At 43.4% G+C, this 16,897-nt stretch overlaps 1 protein-coding gene across 1 annotated transcript in view; it reads left to right on the forward strand.

Moving 5' to 3' along the window:
• cracr2aa (calcium release activated channel regulator 2Aa) overlaps positions 1-15,843 on the forward strand; it is a 47,132-nt gene extending 31,289 nt beyond the window's left edge. The window contains exons 11-18 of the mRNA XM_074677448.1: positions 5,095-5,177; positions 5,262-5,586; positions 5,685-5,817; positions 7,429-7,510; positions 9,860-9,974; positions 10,673-10,774; positions 13,891-13,967; positions 14,873-15,843. Coding sequence (XP_074533549.1) covers positions 5,095-5,177; positions 5,262-5,586; positions 5,685-5,817; positions 7,429-7,510; positions 9,860-9,974; positions 10,673-10,774; positions 13,891-13,967; positions 14,873-14,957 — 1,002 coding nt within the window. The 3' untranslated portion in view covers positions 14,958-15,843. The remainder of the gene's footprint in view (positions 1-5,094; positions 5,178-5,261; positions 5,587-5,684; positions 5,818-7,428; positions 7,511-9,859; positions 9,975-10,672; positions 10,775-13,890; positions 13,968-14,872) is intronic.
• The last annotated feature ends 1,054 nt before the right edge of the window (positions 15,844-16,897 follow it).

Below are 16,897 nucleotides of genomic sequence, written 5' to 3' on the forward strand. Positions count from 1 at the left end.
TTCCCGACTCCAACACACCTGATTCAAATGATCAGCTCGTCATCAAGCTCTGCTAGAGCCTGATAACGAGCCATTCATTTGAATCATGTGTGCTGGATTGGGGTAGCATCTAAAACATGGAGGGCAGTGGGTCCCCAGGACCAGGATTGGGTAACACTGCCTTAACATGTTGATCTTCTGATCACTGCTGTTGAAGTTTGTCTGAGGAGAACAGTGATTGGAGAATCATGAATGGTCAAGTAAAAATAAAGGTTGAGTTTGGGCCCCAAGGAGACACAAATTTCTGTTTTGGGTCTTGAACAAGAAAAGTTTTGGAACCCCCGCCTCCAGATGAGTTTTTTTTTCCCCACATCCACTGAATGTCCATTTATGACATTGACAGTCCAAACAGACATTCAAAGGACATCCTTTAAACATTGTTTTTGGATGTCTTGTTAAAAGTTATGAATAGAACGGAAAGTTATAAATGTAACTATGGTTTTATGAATCCCGAATGACCCCCAGAGGTGGTGCTTATAGCACTGAATATTCCCCTTCCCGCATGCGCAGTTCAAGTTCGTATACCAACAATGTCACCTGTGACCCCTGGATGACCCCTCAGAAGCTATATCTCCTGGTGTCAATCCAGGGCACTTCCCTACAGAATCTTCTCACGAGCAAACAAGGATTCTGAGTGACAGAGTACTCTGGCGGTCATTCGGGATTCATAGAACCATAGTTACATTCGTAACTTTCTGTTATATTTCATCCCTGCTGACTGCCAGAGGCGGTGCTTAAAGCACTGAATGACTTATACCAGAAAAGTCACAAGGAATCCAGCTTACCACCCATCAAAGAGTATGGTCAGAGGACTCCGGTTGCAGGACCACAGCCAATGGATGGGGTGTGGCCACATTCACTCTGTAGAATCTGGAGAAAGTGCCCGGAGAAGCCCATGAGGCCACAGCACATATGTCCTCCAGGGGCACTCCCTTCAGGACAGCCCATGACGTAGCCACACTCCTGGTAGAGTGGCACCTCACACCAGGTGGAAGGGGACGCTTACTTGCCCGATATGCATGGACAATTACATCGACAACCCAGTGGGACAAGCGCTGTTTGGAGACAGCACAACCCCTGCCAGAACCACCGTAACAGACAAAAAGCTGATCAGACCTTCGAAGACATGCAGTGGCTGCAGTGTAGACCTTCAGAGCCCGCACCAGACACAACAGTTCGGGCTCATCCTCTGTCTCCCCTGAGGGCAGGTCAAACCGTGCCAGCAGAATAGGTTGGTTGAGGTGAGCACAGGACAGCACCTTGGGAAGAAAAGCTGCGTTTGGCCACAGGATGACTCCTGAACCATTTGAAATCCACCTCAGGCCTGAGTCACTGACCGACAGAGCGTGCAGCTCACTGACACGCTTTGCAGAAGAAATGGCCAGAAGGAACGCATTTTTAAGTGATATCCACCTCAGCCTTGCTTGTGCTAAGGGCTCAAATGGGGGCCGCCGTAGGGCCCCTAGCACCAGGGGAAGATCCCACCGTGGGGCCCTCATGGACCTGGGGGGATGCAGCCTCTGAGCCCCCTTCAAAAACAGGGACACCAGCCTATGACCACCAATTGTGACGTCGTCAACTCTAATGTGTCGACACAACATCGCTGCCACATAAACCCTCAAAGTTGGAGGAGATCGGCCTTCATCCAGAAGGAACCGGAGGAAGTCCAAAATAGTTGGCACAGAACAGTTTGCAGAGTCCGCACCTCTACCAGTACACCAAGTGGAAAACAACTTCCATCTGTTTTCATACTGGAGACGAGTAGATAGTGCCCTCGCATTCTGTATAATATACTGGACAGAGTCTGCACAGGCACTCAACAGTGCCTCGGGCCCTTCAGCGGCCAAACGCACAATCGGAGCCGGTGTGGATTGGGGTGCCAGATCTGCCCTGCCATTTGGGACAGGAGATCTGACCTGTCGGGAAGGCGCCACTATGTGTTGCCACACAGACTGTGCAACTGTGGAGCAAAAGACAGCCGAGGGACCACTAGATCGGCTGACAGGGGGCCTCACAGGATCCGCCTAAGACCCGCAAGCTGTTGCCTGGTCTGCCTGGCCTGGATGGTCTGCTCCAGCGCTTCCTGGGCTGCAGGACCAAACACCTGCCCTGGTTCCAAGCTGCGCAGCATTCTCCTGGCTGCCTCTGTCAAGTTGGATTGTGACAGCCAAACCTGATGGCGAGCCTGAACCAGAATAGACATCAGTCGTCCCAGCTCCCTGGAAATTAAGCCAAATGCTTCCAGCGAGGCATCACAAAAGGTGTGAGCATCAGCAGTCACACTGCCGTCCTGCAATGAGGCTGAAAGGGCCCACATCAGGTGAGACAGTGAATTCCCCATGCGTGCAGCACGTGGTCCCACATCATAAGCCCTAGTGATGAGGTCATCTGTGATCCGACTCTGGGCTCTAGGGGACCTAGCATCTCTATGCAGGGCTTCGTCTGGGGCCACAATGAGCAAAGAGATAATGTGCTCAACTGCTGCCATGTGCAAAAGAGGAGACTAAATATTGAGTAAACGGGGACGGGACTAGATAAGCTCTGCTTCTCCCGTCTTCCCTTTCAGACATGTACAATGTGATCATCTATTGACAATGTGTGATGTTGTATATGTGTGTCGACATGACCGAAATAAAAATCAATTCAATTCAATTTAATTCAACCACAGCGCTAACGCTACAGTCTTAACACGAAGGATCCGTATGCTGGGGGGAGGGAGCGTGCACGCTGCCTGTACCAGGAGAGGCCACAAATGCCAACAAAAAAGAAAAACCACTACACCGTAGTCCCTAACCAGAGAGGGTTCATTAACAACACAAGATAGTAGCAGCTAACTCCCGTTAAGCAAACAAAGGAATCCCATGCTGCTGTGGACGCACTACAACAAAGGTCAGAGAACGCCTGACTCTCAACAGGTGACACTCACCAAAAAAACAAAAAAAACAATCCACGCTGGGCACCAGGCACGATTACGCGACCCGTCAGCGAACACAAAGAGGCTACCAGGGCCCTGTTCTACGAAGCAAGTTCAGTCTAGCGAGATAGCCTTGGAGGTACCTCGCTGAACTGAGCGCGGTAGCTGGCGCTACACAGTTTTACGACGCTGGTTATCAACCTCATAAGTGGATCCAGCTTGGCAATGAGCGCGTGCACAGATATAAGGCGGAGCCCGCTGCATCTAACCAATCGCGAACTTGGAGCAGTCTGGAGCGTCAGAGCAGGCCAGAGACGGAAGGACCGCATACTTCACACAGGAGAAGCAGGAGGTGATCATGAGGAAGTATGACGAGCTGAAACATGTAATTAACGTTAAAAGCAGCACTGTCTCCGCTGCTAAAGCACAGAAGGAGTGCTGGCAGAAACTTGCTGACAGTCTAAATGCGTAAGTGTAGTGGTGTAGGGCAAATAAAATATTTTGTGCCATTCTCATCCTGAAATAGCACTGTTCACCATGCACTTTTACTGTAACATGCAACATATCTAATTTAGTTCTTACGTGAATTTATTCATTTGTTCATTCCTATCTATTTACATTTTTTATGTGATATGTAGCCCACATGAGTCCTACATGAATTCCTGTCACAATTTTAATATGGGCAATAAAATATTGTCATGGAACAGAAGTGTTGGCATTGAAGATCTTATTACGGCAATGAGAGTTCTTCATTCCCTTTAACTACCTGTAGAAAGTGTCATGTACTACCAACCCCTCCCTGGAAAACCGGTAACTTTCATAAAGGTGGTCATCCGAAAAAGAGAGTGGGTCGGGCTCCGATGTCCACGGGATCCTCTAAGAACGGACAAGCCATTTTTTCGTGAGGGCTCATTGGTCAGTGGGCGGGGTTTTTATAGTCCGCGAGTTCGATCTGGAACCTAACCTGCCCCGGAGCAGGTTAGCCGTTCAGTGTAGGTTGCCATGGAGACTCGCCTTGCTGAGGAGTGATCCCGTGACGTAGAACAGGGAATCCACAACCTATCCTCAAAGCTACCTCGCTAGGCAGTAATCCTGCTTCGTAGAACAGGGCCCTGGTAAGCTAATCGTCAGTGTGAGGCGGGGCAAACGCAGTTGAGACCAACGATCTTAATAGTAAGGCAAATCTGCCGAAAACAAAGGAAAATATACTCACCTCATCCAGAGTGCATCGGCAAAACACATCCAACCATATGCCGGGGTGAGGCAGCGTGCATGCTGCCTTCGCCAACAGAGGTTGATGATGCACAGGTGAAGCTACCATAAAACACTCTTCACAAGTGGCGGATCACCATCGCACTTCCTGTAGGACGAACTTTGTTCGCTGCTCCAACACACCGAGGTCACTGAGCTACCAGCAATGGGGTATAAGGTAGCCACCTTACTGAAGCTTTTACACAGCGCTCAAGCAAACTGCATGCGAGAAGAAAAAAAAGGGACGTGCCTTGGATTGACACCGGGAGATATAGCTTCTGCAGGGTCACAGGTAACATTGTTGGTATACGTACTCGCACTGCGCATGCACGAAGTGGAATATTCAGTGCTTTAAGCACCGCCTCTGGTGGTCAGCAGGGATGAAATAGAAATTTTTTTTGTTTACATTTCCAATTTCCATTCTAAAATCATGGTTTGTTATCCTGAAGGGGTCGATTTTCCTGTAGCTCCATTTGGCTCAGCAGCAGGTTTGAGTTGGAAATGTGTAGCTCCTGTGTTTGCGTTTACAGTTACCATCTAATGCTGAGGAAATCAAATGGTAGTTTGTATGGATGTTGCACTGAGATTGGAGAGATGCTGGTTGGAGACTGACAAAAATTATTTTACAAGGGAACTTCCTTTGAACGTCTCCTTGCTCAGTGGGTTGTATTTGCTCAAGTTCAAGAATGAGATAGTGAAAATGAATGTGCTGCCTCGATTACTTTGTCTTTTCCTCTCACGACCAGTCAGGGTCCCAGATTCTCTCTTTACAACTTTGGATAAACAATATCTTGGCTGATCTGGGCTGGTAAAAGGCCAAGGGTTAAATTCAAGACACTTCAAATTGACACTTCAATTTTGAGCTGTACCATTGCATTTTGTTTTTGCAGAAACCAGTGAACTCCTCGCAGACACCAGGTGTAAGGCAGAGGCCTTCACTCGGCACTGTTAAACACTCATCTGTCTTTAAAAGGTAAACCTTTTGAATGTGATATATTGAATACAAAGCCCATCAGTCTCTGTCATGTGTGAGCTTTGTGTCACCTTCTGTCCACAGTGGGGACGTAGAAGAGCTCACTGTCAGCGCTCTGAGGCACAACCTGGCGAATGGCTCGCGTCAGACCAGAGGACACCTCCAGAGGATCATCTCCATTGAGGAGGATCACCTCCCACATTTACTGCAGACTGACAGTTTGGCCCAGAGCCCGCTTCAGGAGTGCAGTGAAGGAGAGGAGGCGTCAGAGGAGGAGAATATAGACTTAGTGATGAGCGATATTTACCCGCCTGCCTCTAGCTCCAAGCTGCAGGAGGTGAGGGAAGAGGAAAGTGAGACACCGACCTCCCCTAGAGGTCAGCCTGTTGGGAAAGAGACCAGCATAAATGTAAGTTAATACCAGGGGCATTAATGTGTTTACATTTTCAACATAAAGACAAGAATACATCTGTAACCATTTCCCCTGTTTGTTTCCTTCTCCTCCAGAGTGAAGGAGGTCCATCACCACCTGACCGCCTCTTTAAAGTCGTCCTGGTGGGAAACTCCAGCGTAGGAAAGACGTCCCTGCTCAGACGGTTCTGTGACGACAGCTTCCACCCAGGCACTTCAGCCACTGTGGGTATGTAACACAAGTATTGCACAGACTCACACTTCATTTCCCGTAAGAAGAGGCAGCTACACACCCAGCTGTGTGGTTGACCTCAGGCTCTGTGTGTATGTGTGTGTGTGTGTGTGTGTGGCTGACAGAGCAGTTTGAATATAGCAGATGGTTTTAACACCAGCTTTTAACACTTACTCCCCACAGCAGAGTCATCAGTGGCTAAAGACTGTATGTAGACTTACTCTGTGGCTTAGCTTTAGCGCTGTAGTTCAGGCTATTGTACAAAGACTCTGCTTTTAATGCACAGCCAGGCTAAGAATATAATAAGTGATGTCACATCCTAATACACACATTCATGTTTATGTTTAATAATAAACTGTGACTACTAGAGATAACCAGCTGTCTTCAGTTCTGGGTCCCCTTGAGATATTTTAAAAGAGAAGAAAAACCTTGCTGAGTGTCAACCTTTCAAACAATGAAACACATTTTTATTTTGTAGACTTCTCTGGGGCAAAGTATTTCGTTTCCAAATTTTCTTTCTTAAAACACAACATTCCTAAATTTTATTAAGGATACATGTGCAGCTGAAAAAGCAAAGTGCTGAAATGTGTTTGTCAAGGATCTTCAGCTCAGCTTTTTATTTATCTTCAACATTTTTCCTCACCCTTTTATTTGTTTATTTAGTTCAGCTATATTTAATCTTCTTGCTATTTTAATGTTATGACCTATTACTAGCTTTTAAACTGTTTAATGAATCTTTTTTGCTCTTTTGGATGTGCATCAGTCTCTTAAATCTTTTGATATATTTTGCTCTTACTTGATTTATAGATTTTTATTACCTCTGCCAAAGAGGTTATGTTTTTGAGAGGGTTTGTTTTTCTGTGAACAAAGTAACTCAAAAAGTAGCAAACAGATCTTGATGAAATTTTTAAGAAATGTTCAAAATGGGATAAGGAAGAAGTGATTAAATTTTGGAGGTGATCTGGATCACCGTCTGGATCCAGGATTTTTTTAAAATATTCTTTATCATTGTGAGATAGGGCCGTTTTCACCATGTGTGTATATAACTCCACCATAAATGGTCAGATTGCTTTGCAAAACAATACAAGACAAGGTCACCATAATTTCTGACAGAAGTAAAAGTACCATACAGATCCTGACAATATTCTGGATACCAAGATCTGGAATATGAAATGTGTTCTGGGTCATAATTTTAAACACTGTCAGGAAACAAATTATCGTACAAACCTGCAACTAACACCAAATAGTAGCAGACAGTCTGCTGAAAGGGAGTATAACATTAAAGTAAGACTAAAGTGTTGGTGACATTCAGAATATGCTTGGTGTAGGTCTGCACTCTCTGAATGCTTTTCTAGTTAACATAGTTCTAAGTCAGTGTTAAGCACTTGTATCTGCATTTGATTTGTATGAAAGATCTTAACTATACAAAAGGTTGTTATTCGGATTGAAACATAAAGTTTCAAATTTAGATGTAAAAACCAATAACCTGTAACAAATCAGGGAAGAGTGACTTAATGGAGTATATGGTGCATACATGCTTAAACATGACCTAACAAATGCACATAAAACTAAGTGTGATCACCAGCGTTATGTCTTCTGTATGTGCAGGTATAGATTACAGCGTAAAGACAATAACTGTGGACAACAACCAGGTGGCGCTGCAGATGTGGGATACAGCAGGACAGGAGAGGTGAGATGTCAACCCATTGAGATATTTTCTCATTTAAAAACAGCTACTTCATACTGTTACAGTACTTAACATCCTCTTTTTTTATTTCATTTTGATGATGCTAATGCAGGTTGTGCTCTTTTCTCACAGCTCAGTCTTTTGAAAGATTTATCTTTATAGTCAGTAGAATTTTTATTTAACTTTTAAAGTGTTTGTGACCAAGTTATTCCTCTTGCATTAGGGCTGCACAATGAATCATTAAAAGGTTGTGATATCAATTCACACGTGTACATGATCTCATTTCTAAACCGAGACCATTCCTAAGCATTTTATTTCACAGGCTGCATTGGAAAAAAATGGCCCGTAAACCCAGCATCGCTGCCTGCTCCTTTAACCAATGACAAAGCTTTACAAGACGTGGGCCTGCTGCTGCTGGCTGCTCACTTTACTTGAATGACCTGGGAGCAGCCATACCTTACATCATCTATTCTTCCCCAGCTGTCTGAGCTTAGCAGATGCAGTTTCCTAAGAAAACTCTAATTCAGGATTGGAGTGTTTGCACTGACGTCATGATTTGGGTAGCTAACCGGATGTGCAGCCAAATTGAAGGCACACAAACAGAAACCTTGACATTGAACCGAATTAACCTTAACCCAGTCTTTTCACAGCATTTCCTGTCAGGTAGGCCATGTACTTTGTACATAGCATCTTAAAATCACACTTTAGTAAAAGTAAATATATTATGATAGAGCAGTGTTACCCAACCCTGGTCCTGGAGGACCCCTGCCCTGTATGTTTTAGATGTTACCCCACTCCAGCACACCTGATTCAAATGAATGGCTCGTTATCAGGCTCCAGCAGAGCTTGATGACGAGCTGATCATTTGAATCAGGTGCGTTGGAGTTGAATAACATCTAAAACATGCAGGGCAGGGGTCCTCCAGGACCAGGGTTGGGTAATGCTGTGATAGAGTATAACTTTGAGGTAATTCATGTCAATAAATATTTTTTTAAAGTGAGCTTCTCCGAATAAAACATCATTTATTCCATGGACCCCTCTTCCATGAAAATTATAGTAGTAATATCTATGTTTTCAAACCTTTTGGTAAATGATGATAATGATGCTAACTCTTGTATGGCTCTCTCCCACTTCTTAAGCGTAATTTTTCACAATACCTCTTTTATTATTGATGACTGAGTCTTACACAAAGAGTTTTAGTGTGCTTTGCCACATTTGCTGTCGGATAACACATCTTAAAATCATATTTTGTCGTGCACTTCTGTCTCCATCCATTCAATATTTACGTTCGTGTGGCTGCACATCTGGGTAACAACCCAAATAGTGACATCAGTGCAAACACTCTATAATATTTGATAGTCAAAAGCAAATGAATTATTTTTTTCCTCAATCCGACAGATTAGTGCAGTGAAAAACATGGCAGTAATTCACGGTTTTGTGAGAAAATAATCCTATGTACCTGCAAGCTCAATTAGGTTCTGTTGTAAGAGTGCCTCCAAATGAGTGGGCTTGAGCTGATTAAATCACGTAAAAACACTCTGTAACATTCAACGTTTTATTTATCTCTTAATGTACCAAAAACATTAGAGAAAACTCAGTGCTAGCTTTATGCTCACATAAATGGGGAATTGCATTGATATGCTACCGGTTAGCATATATCATTAAAACTCTGGTTTTAAGGCAGAATTTCAACTTTTAGCCCAGAAACATATCACAGTTAGTCTTTGTTATCAATACTGAGAGCTCCAAATTCCAAAACACTAACAGGAAGAGAGAAAAAAACTGCAGGCTCACAGCCGACTTCACTACCACTACTCAAAACAGACACTAGATGACGTACTGAGGTCGATGACTTATAACAAAAAATTACACTTATGTCATGACATACCATTTTATTGATTTATATCCAGAGATATCGAGATAAATTTGCCAGCTTCATATGTATTTACCTATAAACTCAATAAAAATGTTGACACAGAAAACCTATAAAGCTACTTTTTGTTGAAAATCCACAGGAGGAGCTGATAAGGGAATCGATAAAGAATCAGATTGATAAGTGGAATAATGATGTTAAGAAGGGCATGTTATCAATACCAGTCCCTATAAATGTCAGTTTGAATGTTCTTTTTTTGTTTCCTTACAGTCCATCAGCGCAATAAACATGTTGTGAAAACATTGCGCCAGAGAATTGTGATCTTAATTCTAAGCAAAAAAGAAATTGTGATTACCAATTTTACCAGAATCTTGCAGCCCTACCTTGCATGAATAATGACTGGGTGTCAAGACAACTAAAGTATTAGTAAACTCTGGGTCTTTTTTTACTTCTTCCTCCTCATCATCCTCCTGCTACAGGTATCGAAGCATCACCAAACAGTTCTTCCGTAAAGCTGACGGCGTGGCGGTGATGTATGACATCACAGCCGAGCAGAGCTTCACGGCTGTCAGGCAGTGGCTGACGAGTGTGAAGGTACAGCGATAACAGTCAAACTGAGCTGCACGCATCCAGAACAGAGAAGTTTCAGTTTATTTCACATGAATCCTCAACTTTTTTTAAAAATATAAATAAAGGAAATAGTTTTTGTCCTTTCCACAACAGGCTGTTAAAAAGCTTCACAGTCTTCACTTTTATATATCGTGATGCTGAAATCACACTCTGGAACCACAATAGGACACACTTGTAGGATGAAAAAATAAAGTATATGTACAAAGCTATGATGATGGCAAAGCACCTTTACAGCGCAGTTGTTTCACATTGTGTTTCTGCGCTGAGAAGTTAACACACAAAACCAAAGCTTCATCAGCTCTTGCACTCAAACATGCACAGTAACACTTGTCACCCTGTCTCAGCCCTGGTCTGTAACGCAGACAAAGAGGTGGGCCGACCTGTTCTGCTTTCACGCCTCAGTGACATTTACACCACAAACAGGAAGATGCAGGGGGGTGAATATCAAACTCTGAACTGGGGATTCAAAAAGGGCTGAGGTCATTAAAACACTGCACACTTCCAATGAGTTAATCTCCTTTATTAGTGGTGTGAAACAATTTCACCATCCATCCTTTACATGACAGTACGAGTACATCAATCATGTCTTCTGCACATTTATCTCTAATCTTTACAGCTGACCTCATACCAACATCTCTGAGTCTGTGTTCTCTCTGTCACAGGAGAGTGCGGGTGAAGATATTCCCATCATGCTCTTGGCAAACAAAACAGACATGGAGGCTGAGAGACAAATTCAGAAAGGAGTTGGTGAAAGACTCGCCAAGGTCTGTTCTGGTCTATCTGTTGAACCTAAGTCACCATCAGTTATTATGATTCTATCAGAAAATCATGAAGGGATGAAAGGTTTTTCAAGAGGGAGAATTTATTTTGTGTGTTATGTATTCTTCTTGTCTCTGGTGTAAAGTGTAGTTTCTATGGTTACTGTGTGAACTAAAAGTGTTACATGAGAAAGGTTTTTTATATCCTCATCAGAGTTTAAAAGTTGCTTTTTAATTGAAGTTCACACAGTTGGGCGTATTCTTTCACATATTCTAAACATGGATATGAAGTAACAAAGCTAAATGTTAAGACTAAAAGTGTGCAGGATTTCAAACCACTACATATTCACCCCTAAATCTGTCTGTACACTGATCAAAACATGCTGTTCTAAAAAACAGCAAAATATTTTCACAAGGTTTTCATGAAATCTTCATGAGACTCGCTGAAACTATGAAGCCATCCTATAAGGATCCCCTGACTAGTTCATGGCACATGTAAGGGGTGTGCCTTAAACATCAAGTTGCCCTTGACTGGTCTCTAGAAGCTGGCCAATCAGATGTAAAGGGGTTTGTAGAGGAAGGGAGCCTCAAAGAGCAAGAACAACTGGTTTCAGGCTGAGGCTGAAGTAAAGGTTTGTGGAGGATCTGTTTTGATTGGACTGCCTCACCACCTTCTGTTGTAAAGATGTGTCTTATAACCAGGCGTGTGTTTGTTTTGGAACAAATTTTCTTTGTTCTAGTCAACTTTTTACCAGATACACCACGACGGGGCAAGGTATTTATCAGTACAGTTACATAGCCCTGTTTACGTGACAACAAGCAAACCTTGTAGTAGCCGGATATACGTAGCGCTGCTAGCAGCCTGGTGCTACAATGTATCTGTAGGCTAATGTGACAACAGGCTCTAATTTCGTGGCGCAGCGCAGGGGGCGCAAGCCTGGCGCAGCCTGCGCAGTGCTAATTTCGTGCTGCGCACCGCCGTGCGCTGCCAATTTGACAATTTGGTAGACCGTCTGCGCAGAGATGGGTGTGACGGCGCGCCAGGGGGAGTTGACGGCGCACCAGGGGGAGGTGTCAGCAGATTCATGTTGGCGCTGTGACAACTTCGTGCCAAAAAAGTGCGCTGAAAGCTCGCCAACTCCAACCTGGTCTATCCTCGGTGCAAGGCAGAGCGCACCCCACGCAGCTGTAATTTGGTGACAGGCGCACATGTGCGCACATGTCATCAAAGCCTCAGAGGCAGGTTTCCAGAGTGTCAGGCACATTTTAATGCAATAAACAATCACAGCAATCACTATTTAATGTAACCGTCTGAGCCAGCATATACATTTGTATCTATATTAACTGTCCCGTCACATCTGATGTCAGATTAAAGCCGTTTGTCATAATGGAAAGTTAACCTGACGGCAGCTGGAAGTTTGATGCACATCTTACAATTAAACAATAAACAGCCTTAACATCTGATACTGAGTAAATCTGGTTCTCTCATTTCATTTAATTCAAAGAAAAGAGGGAGAGTAAAGAGGAAGACAAAATAGACAAAATAAATGTATGTCACTCAGGATTTACCCGTGATTTCCCATATTTCTCTGTTTTAGTCTTTATTTTTAATGTGATCTAAAAAGATGGAGTACATTGTTGTAAGGAGGATGAGGTGGAGCCACTGGGAGAGTATACAGTGTATCACCAAAGGCTCTGCTTGGCGATGACAAACCAGGAGTGCAGGTGGATCAAAAGTATTCTGAATGGATAAGCCAGCTGTGTAACTGTCTCTTCATTTTTTACTCCTATTAATGACAAAGGAACAGATTAAATCTGTCCCAGGAGCTGGCCCACACAGTGACGCGCGTCGTGTCCTCCAATGCGCCCCGCTGTCCATTGACCTGCTGCAGGCACATCGGCTCTGACCATCTACGCTACCAGCACTGTTTCCGCGGTGCTGGAGATCAGTCAGACCAATCAGATGCTGCGCCTCGGCCGCAGGGCATTTAAAGGCGAGGAGAGGCGCTCATTTGATTGGTGAAAACAGCGCTCGGCTGTGTTAAACCCACTCGCGGCTTTTCTCCTCCCTCTCTGCCATTTGCGCGGAGGGAGGCGTGGACGCGCAGCTTTGCGCTCATCTGCGCCTGGACTGCGCCTCCCTTGGCACTGCAGGAAACTTGCAAAGTGCGCCGGTCACGCCCTGTGCGCACAGCGAAGGCCGGCGCAGGGCAGGTGCGCCTGCGCCTGCGCCTGCGCCTGCGCCTGCGCCTGCGCCTGCGCCTGCGCCTGCGCCTGGTCTACGAAATTAGAGCCCAACAAGTGAACACTGTCAGTTTGTTTGTAGTTTAGTAGCTGTCTATGTTTAGCTCAGCTGACAGCCCGGTGCTCTAAGACATGACTGTAATGTGTAACATGAATCCTGGTTATGTCCTGCCAGTCATCTACCAATCAGAGCTAACGTAACCTCACTCTTCATTTTATTGATAGACTCTCAAGTTTGAACAGACCACTGCAGAATAACTGCTGACTGTGGGTTGGAATCAACATTAGCACAAACAGATTAGCTCCTGTGTTAGCCTTTAGCTTGTGCTATATCTCTCTCCTGTTTATCCTTCTTCTGCTCTTCTGTCCTTTTTTTGTCTGACAGTTAAGCTCCAGTGTCCACCATCACGACAAAATTAATCACAGAAATCATTTTCAGCAGAGAAAAACACAGATCTCTCTTCTCACTACTAAACTTTGTTAGCTGGTGTGGTGTTGTCATAGAGACCTATACGTGCTGTAAATCAATACGGTCCTGCTTGACCCGATCGGGAAGCTACAAAGTAGTCTTTTGAAATAATTTATATTGGTGCTGATAATGTCATTTTAAAGTGTGAATTAAGATCAGGCATGTATCTAGGAGGGAAACTTTTTAAAGATCACTTTTGAATTCCTCACAGCCCCTTTAAGAAAAAAATGATTTGGGGGGTTTTAAACCATGTAGAGTTACTGGGGGTACCAGAGGGACAGTATGGAATGGAAAAAACACAACCTCCCCTCTTTAATAGTAGTCAGATTTTCTTTTTTTTCCTTCTTTATCATGATCAACATAACCATCATCATCATTATCATTACCATGTCTTGCCTGTTTTTCTCAGGACTGCCAGATGAGCTTCTTTGAGTGCAGCGCCTGCTCAGGTCATAATGTGGTGGAGTCCATGGTTCATTTAGCCAGGTGAGCACAGCAATGAATGGTATGGTTGCAACAAACAACAAACAAACTTGCAATTAAAATCTCAAAAATTGAATTTTGAAGTAGATGTTAGAATGGGTTATTTTTGCTTTATTTCCCTGGTTTCACACAAATCACCCAGCTGCTTTACATGGTACATCCTGCTAGGTAAAAACCTCACAACAGTGGACTTTGATTATCAATTTCCAGAGAGTGCCTGGGGCTCTATCCACTGTCCTGTCCTCTCGAAATAAACACACAAGAAGCCTAAACTTCAAGAAAAAATAACTTAAAAAAGACTCATTTGAGTCATTTTGATTCTGATTGTGCCATATTTCTCATTTCAAATCTAATTAGGAGACTTTAATTTGTCTGCATTTGAAGCAAAACTTATTTTCTGATCAGTTGATCACTGACAGTTTTTACACAAAGTTCAGACTTTCAGTGGCGTTACATTCACAGTGAGATGATCATGTCAGTGGTCTCCTGAGTGAGGATGCCATCTATATTCTTTATTTCTATAGTAATTGGACTGTTCTGCTGTGCGTTTCATGTTTCTATGTTAATTAGCCACACAAGTGTTAAATTTAATGAGTATTCCTGGAGCTTCAAAGCATTAAAACTGCCAGCTGTTGACATGAATTAATATATCTGACTGGAATACCCACAATGCTCTGTTACAAATGTAAACAGCATTAGAGTTTGATGGGACATTATGAATTTATTCCTGGGGATGCTCCACGCTGTGACGAAGACAAAGAGCACTAAATACTCAGTGACATGAAGAAGACGCACAGAGGGTGGGGACAAATACTGAAACATGTGCAAGTCGGCTTCTCTACCATGTTTTCAGAGGAGCCTGAGTTCAATCTGGGGTTAATCTGTTTGGTAATCTCTGTGTCTCTCAGGATCCTGAAAGAGCAAGAGGACAGAGAGAAGGAGAAGACGGTGCAGCTCGTCGGCTCCTCAGAGAAGAAGAAATCCTGCTGCTAACACACACACACACACACACACCACACACGCACGCACACACACAGGTAGAGCAGCACTACCCTTTACAGACGTACCCACTGTGATAGTGGAGCACCTGCCACTGAGGACACATTACTGTGACCGCTCCTCACAGTCTTCCAGCATGTAGCACCATGGAAACACCCGACCAAGGATCACCACTGTGTGTGGTGTTGTTGTCGTTGTTGTTGTTGTGTGTCACTGATGTCTTTGCACTTTTTGTAAACAGATTATTTACAGCTGAAGGAACATTGTAATTGTTTGTCTGTGACGGTAATTAACTATTACATATCCGATCAAACTGAGGTCAAACTGGATATCTTTGAGCCCAACATTAGATTTTTATCTGTCTAACTGAAGCTCTTCGATTACATTTAGCCCCTTAGATCCCTTTACCCATCTCCTGTGGGCTTTTTATTCTGTGTATCTTTATCCTGACTCTGTGTTATGTGCAGTTTTTTACCTGTTTTATTTTATTCTAGTAGACACTAAAACATGAGTGGTTGTTTAACTACTGTTCACTAGTTAGTTGATCTTTTGGTGTTTATTTTGATTATTTAACTGTCAGATATAGTTTTTGTTGTATTTCACATCATTGTTTTGGTGTTTTTCTCTCTTCACCTGGAAGTAAAACAAACTGGAGTGTTTCTGTATTTAGTTTTCTCCACTAAATGTGTGCAGTGAACTCTCCAAACAGCCTACACTCAAGTTTTAAGTCTTGTATGACTTGAAGGGCTGTGTTGTTTAGAAGTTGTTGTTTTTCCTGCAGGTGTTTGTATCATTTGTTGTCTGTAAATTGTGTAAATTGTTACTTATTTAACACACTGTAAAACTCCTTTTTGCTGTTTTCAATTGAGACAACTAAAATTATCTTAATTATCTTAAGGCTTTTCAGCAAAAATGACACCATAGAAGGAGACAGGCTGACATCATTATGTCCAGTGCTGCATTTAGCTGTTAGCATGGAGGAGACTTTGGCCATGTCCACACACAGCCGAGTATCTCGGAAACCGCATATTTTTATATACGTTTATGTCTGTGGTCCGCATGAAACAGTCACTAGAAACAATGTTTTCTATATACTCCGGCCAAAATGCAGATTTTAGAAAACTCTGGTTTCATGGTTTCGTGTGGACGCCGGTAAAGAGAGTTTTCAGTTCTTAAACGTCACAGCTGAATGACGGGCTCATGCTGGTTGGCTGGCACGGGTTTGACGTTTGGAAAACACTGCCCATTATAGGTTTGGCATGCTTGGAGCCGCACTCACCGGCAAATTTACCCACTGCATGTGGACAAAATATTTTCAAAAACAAACAAGGTGGGTACTTGTTTTTGAAAATACCCGGCTACGTGTGGACATGGCTTAAGTCTGTGCTGGTTTTGATTGTGCTTCACTGCACCCAATAATAATTTTTTGAATTGACACTTTCAGGCGACAGGTGCTGGTGACAAAGCTGTTGCTGGTTGAGGCCTCTCCAAAAAGCCCAAAACAACCATGACCTGTTAAACACCAGACTGCTTTACTATCAGAAACATGAAAATAAAAGAGATTGACCAGGTGTTTTGGACAACTTACAGTGCAATGCACCCTTCTCAAATGGTTTTAGATTATCATTAAATACTTATCTGATCAGAATATTTCAACACTTATATTCTCAGATAAAACTAAACTAGGATGCATTCTGAAACTGGATATCCACCGACACGTTCAGCTGAGGGTCTTCAGTTTACAGGGTCACTCTTCAAACTGGAGCAGGAGCTGATAGAGACACATTCACACTATCAGGCTCAAAGAAGACCATTGTTTAGGAGGTACTAAACCAAGTCCATCACAGCTGAGAGAGGGGGAATAAAAACACTGTGGGTGCTCCACCAACCAGAATTGTTCAGCTTGCAGGCCCCTGAAAATTCTCGACACTAAC

This window comes from Halichoeres trimaculatus, unplaced genomic scaffold (assembly GCF_033239565.1).
Source record: "Halichoeres trimaculatus isolate MK-OKI-2021-1 unplaced genomic scaffold, fHalTri1.1 fHalTri1_scaffold_10, whole genome shotgun sequence".
Classification (NCBI taxonomy): Eukaryota; Metazoa; Chordata; class Actinopteri; order Labriformes; family Labridae; genus Halichoeres; species Halichoeres trimaculatus.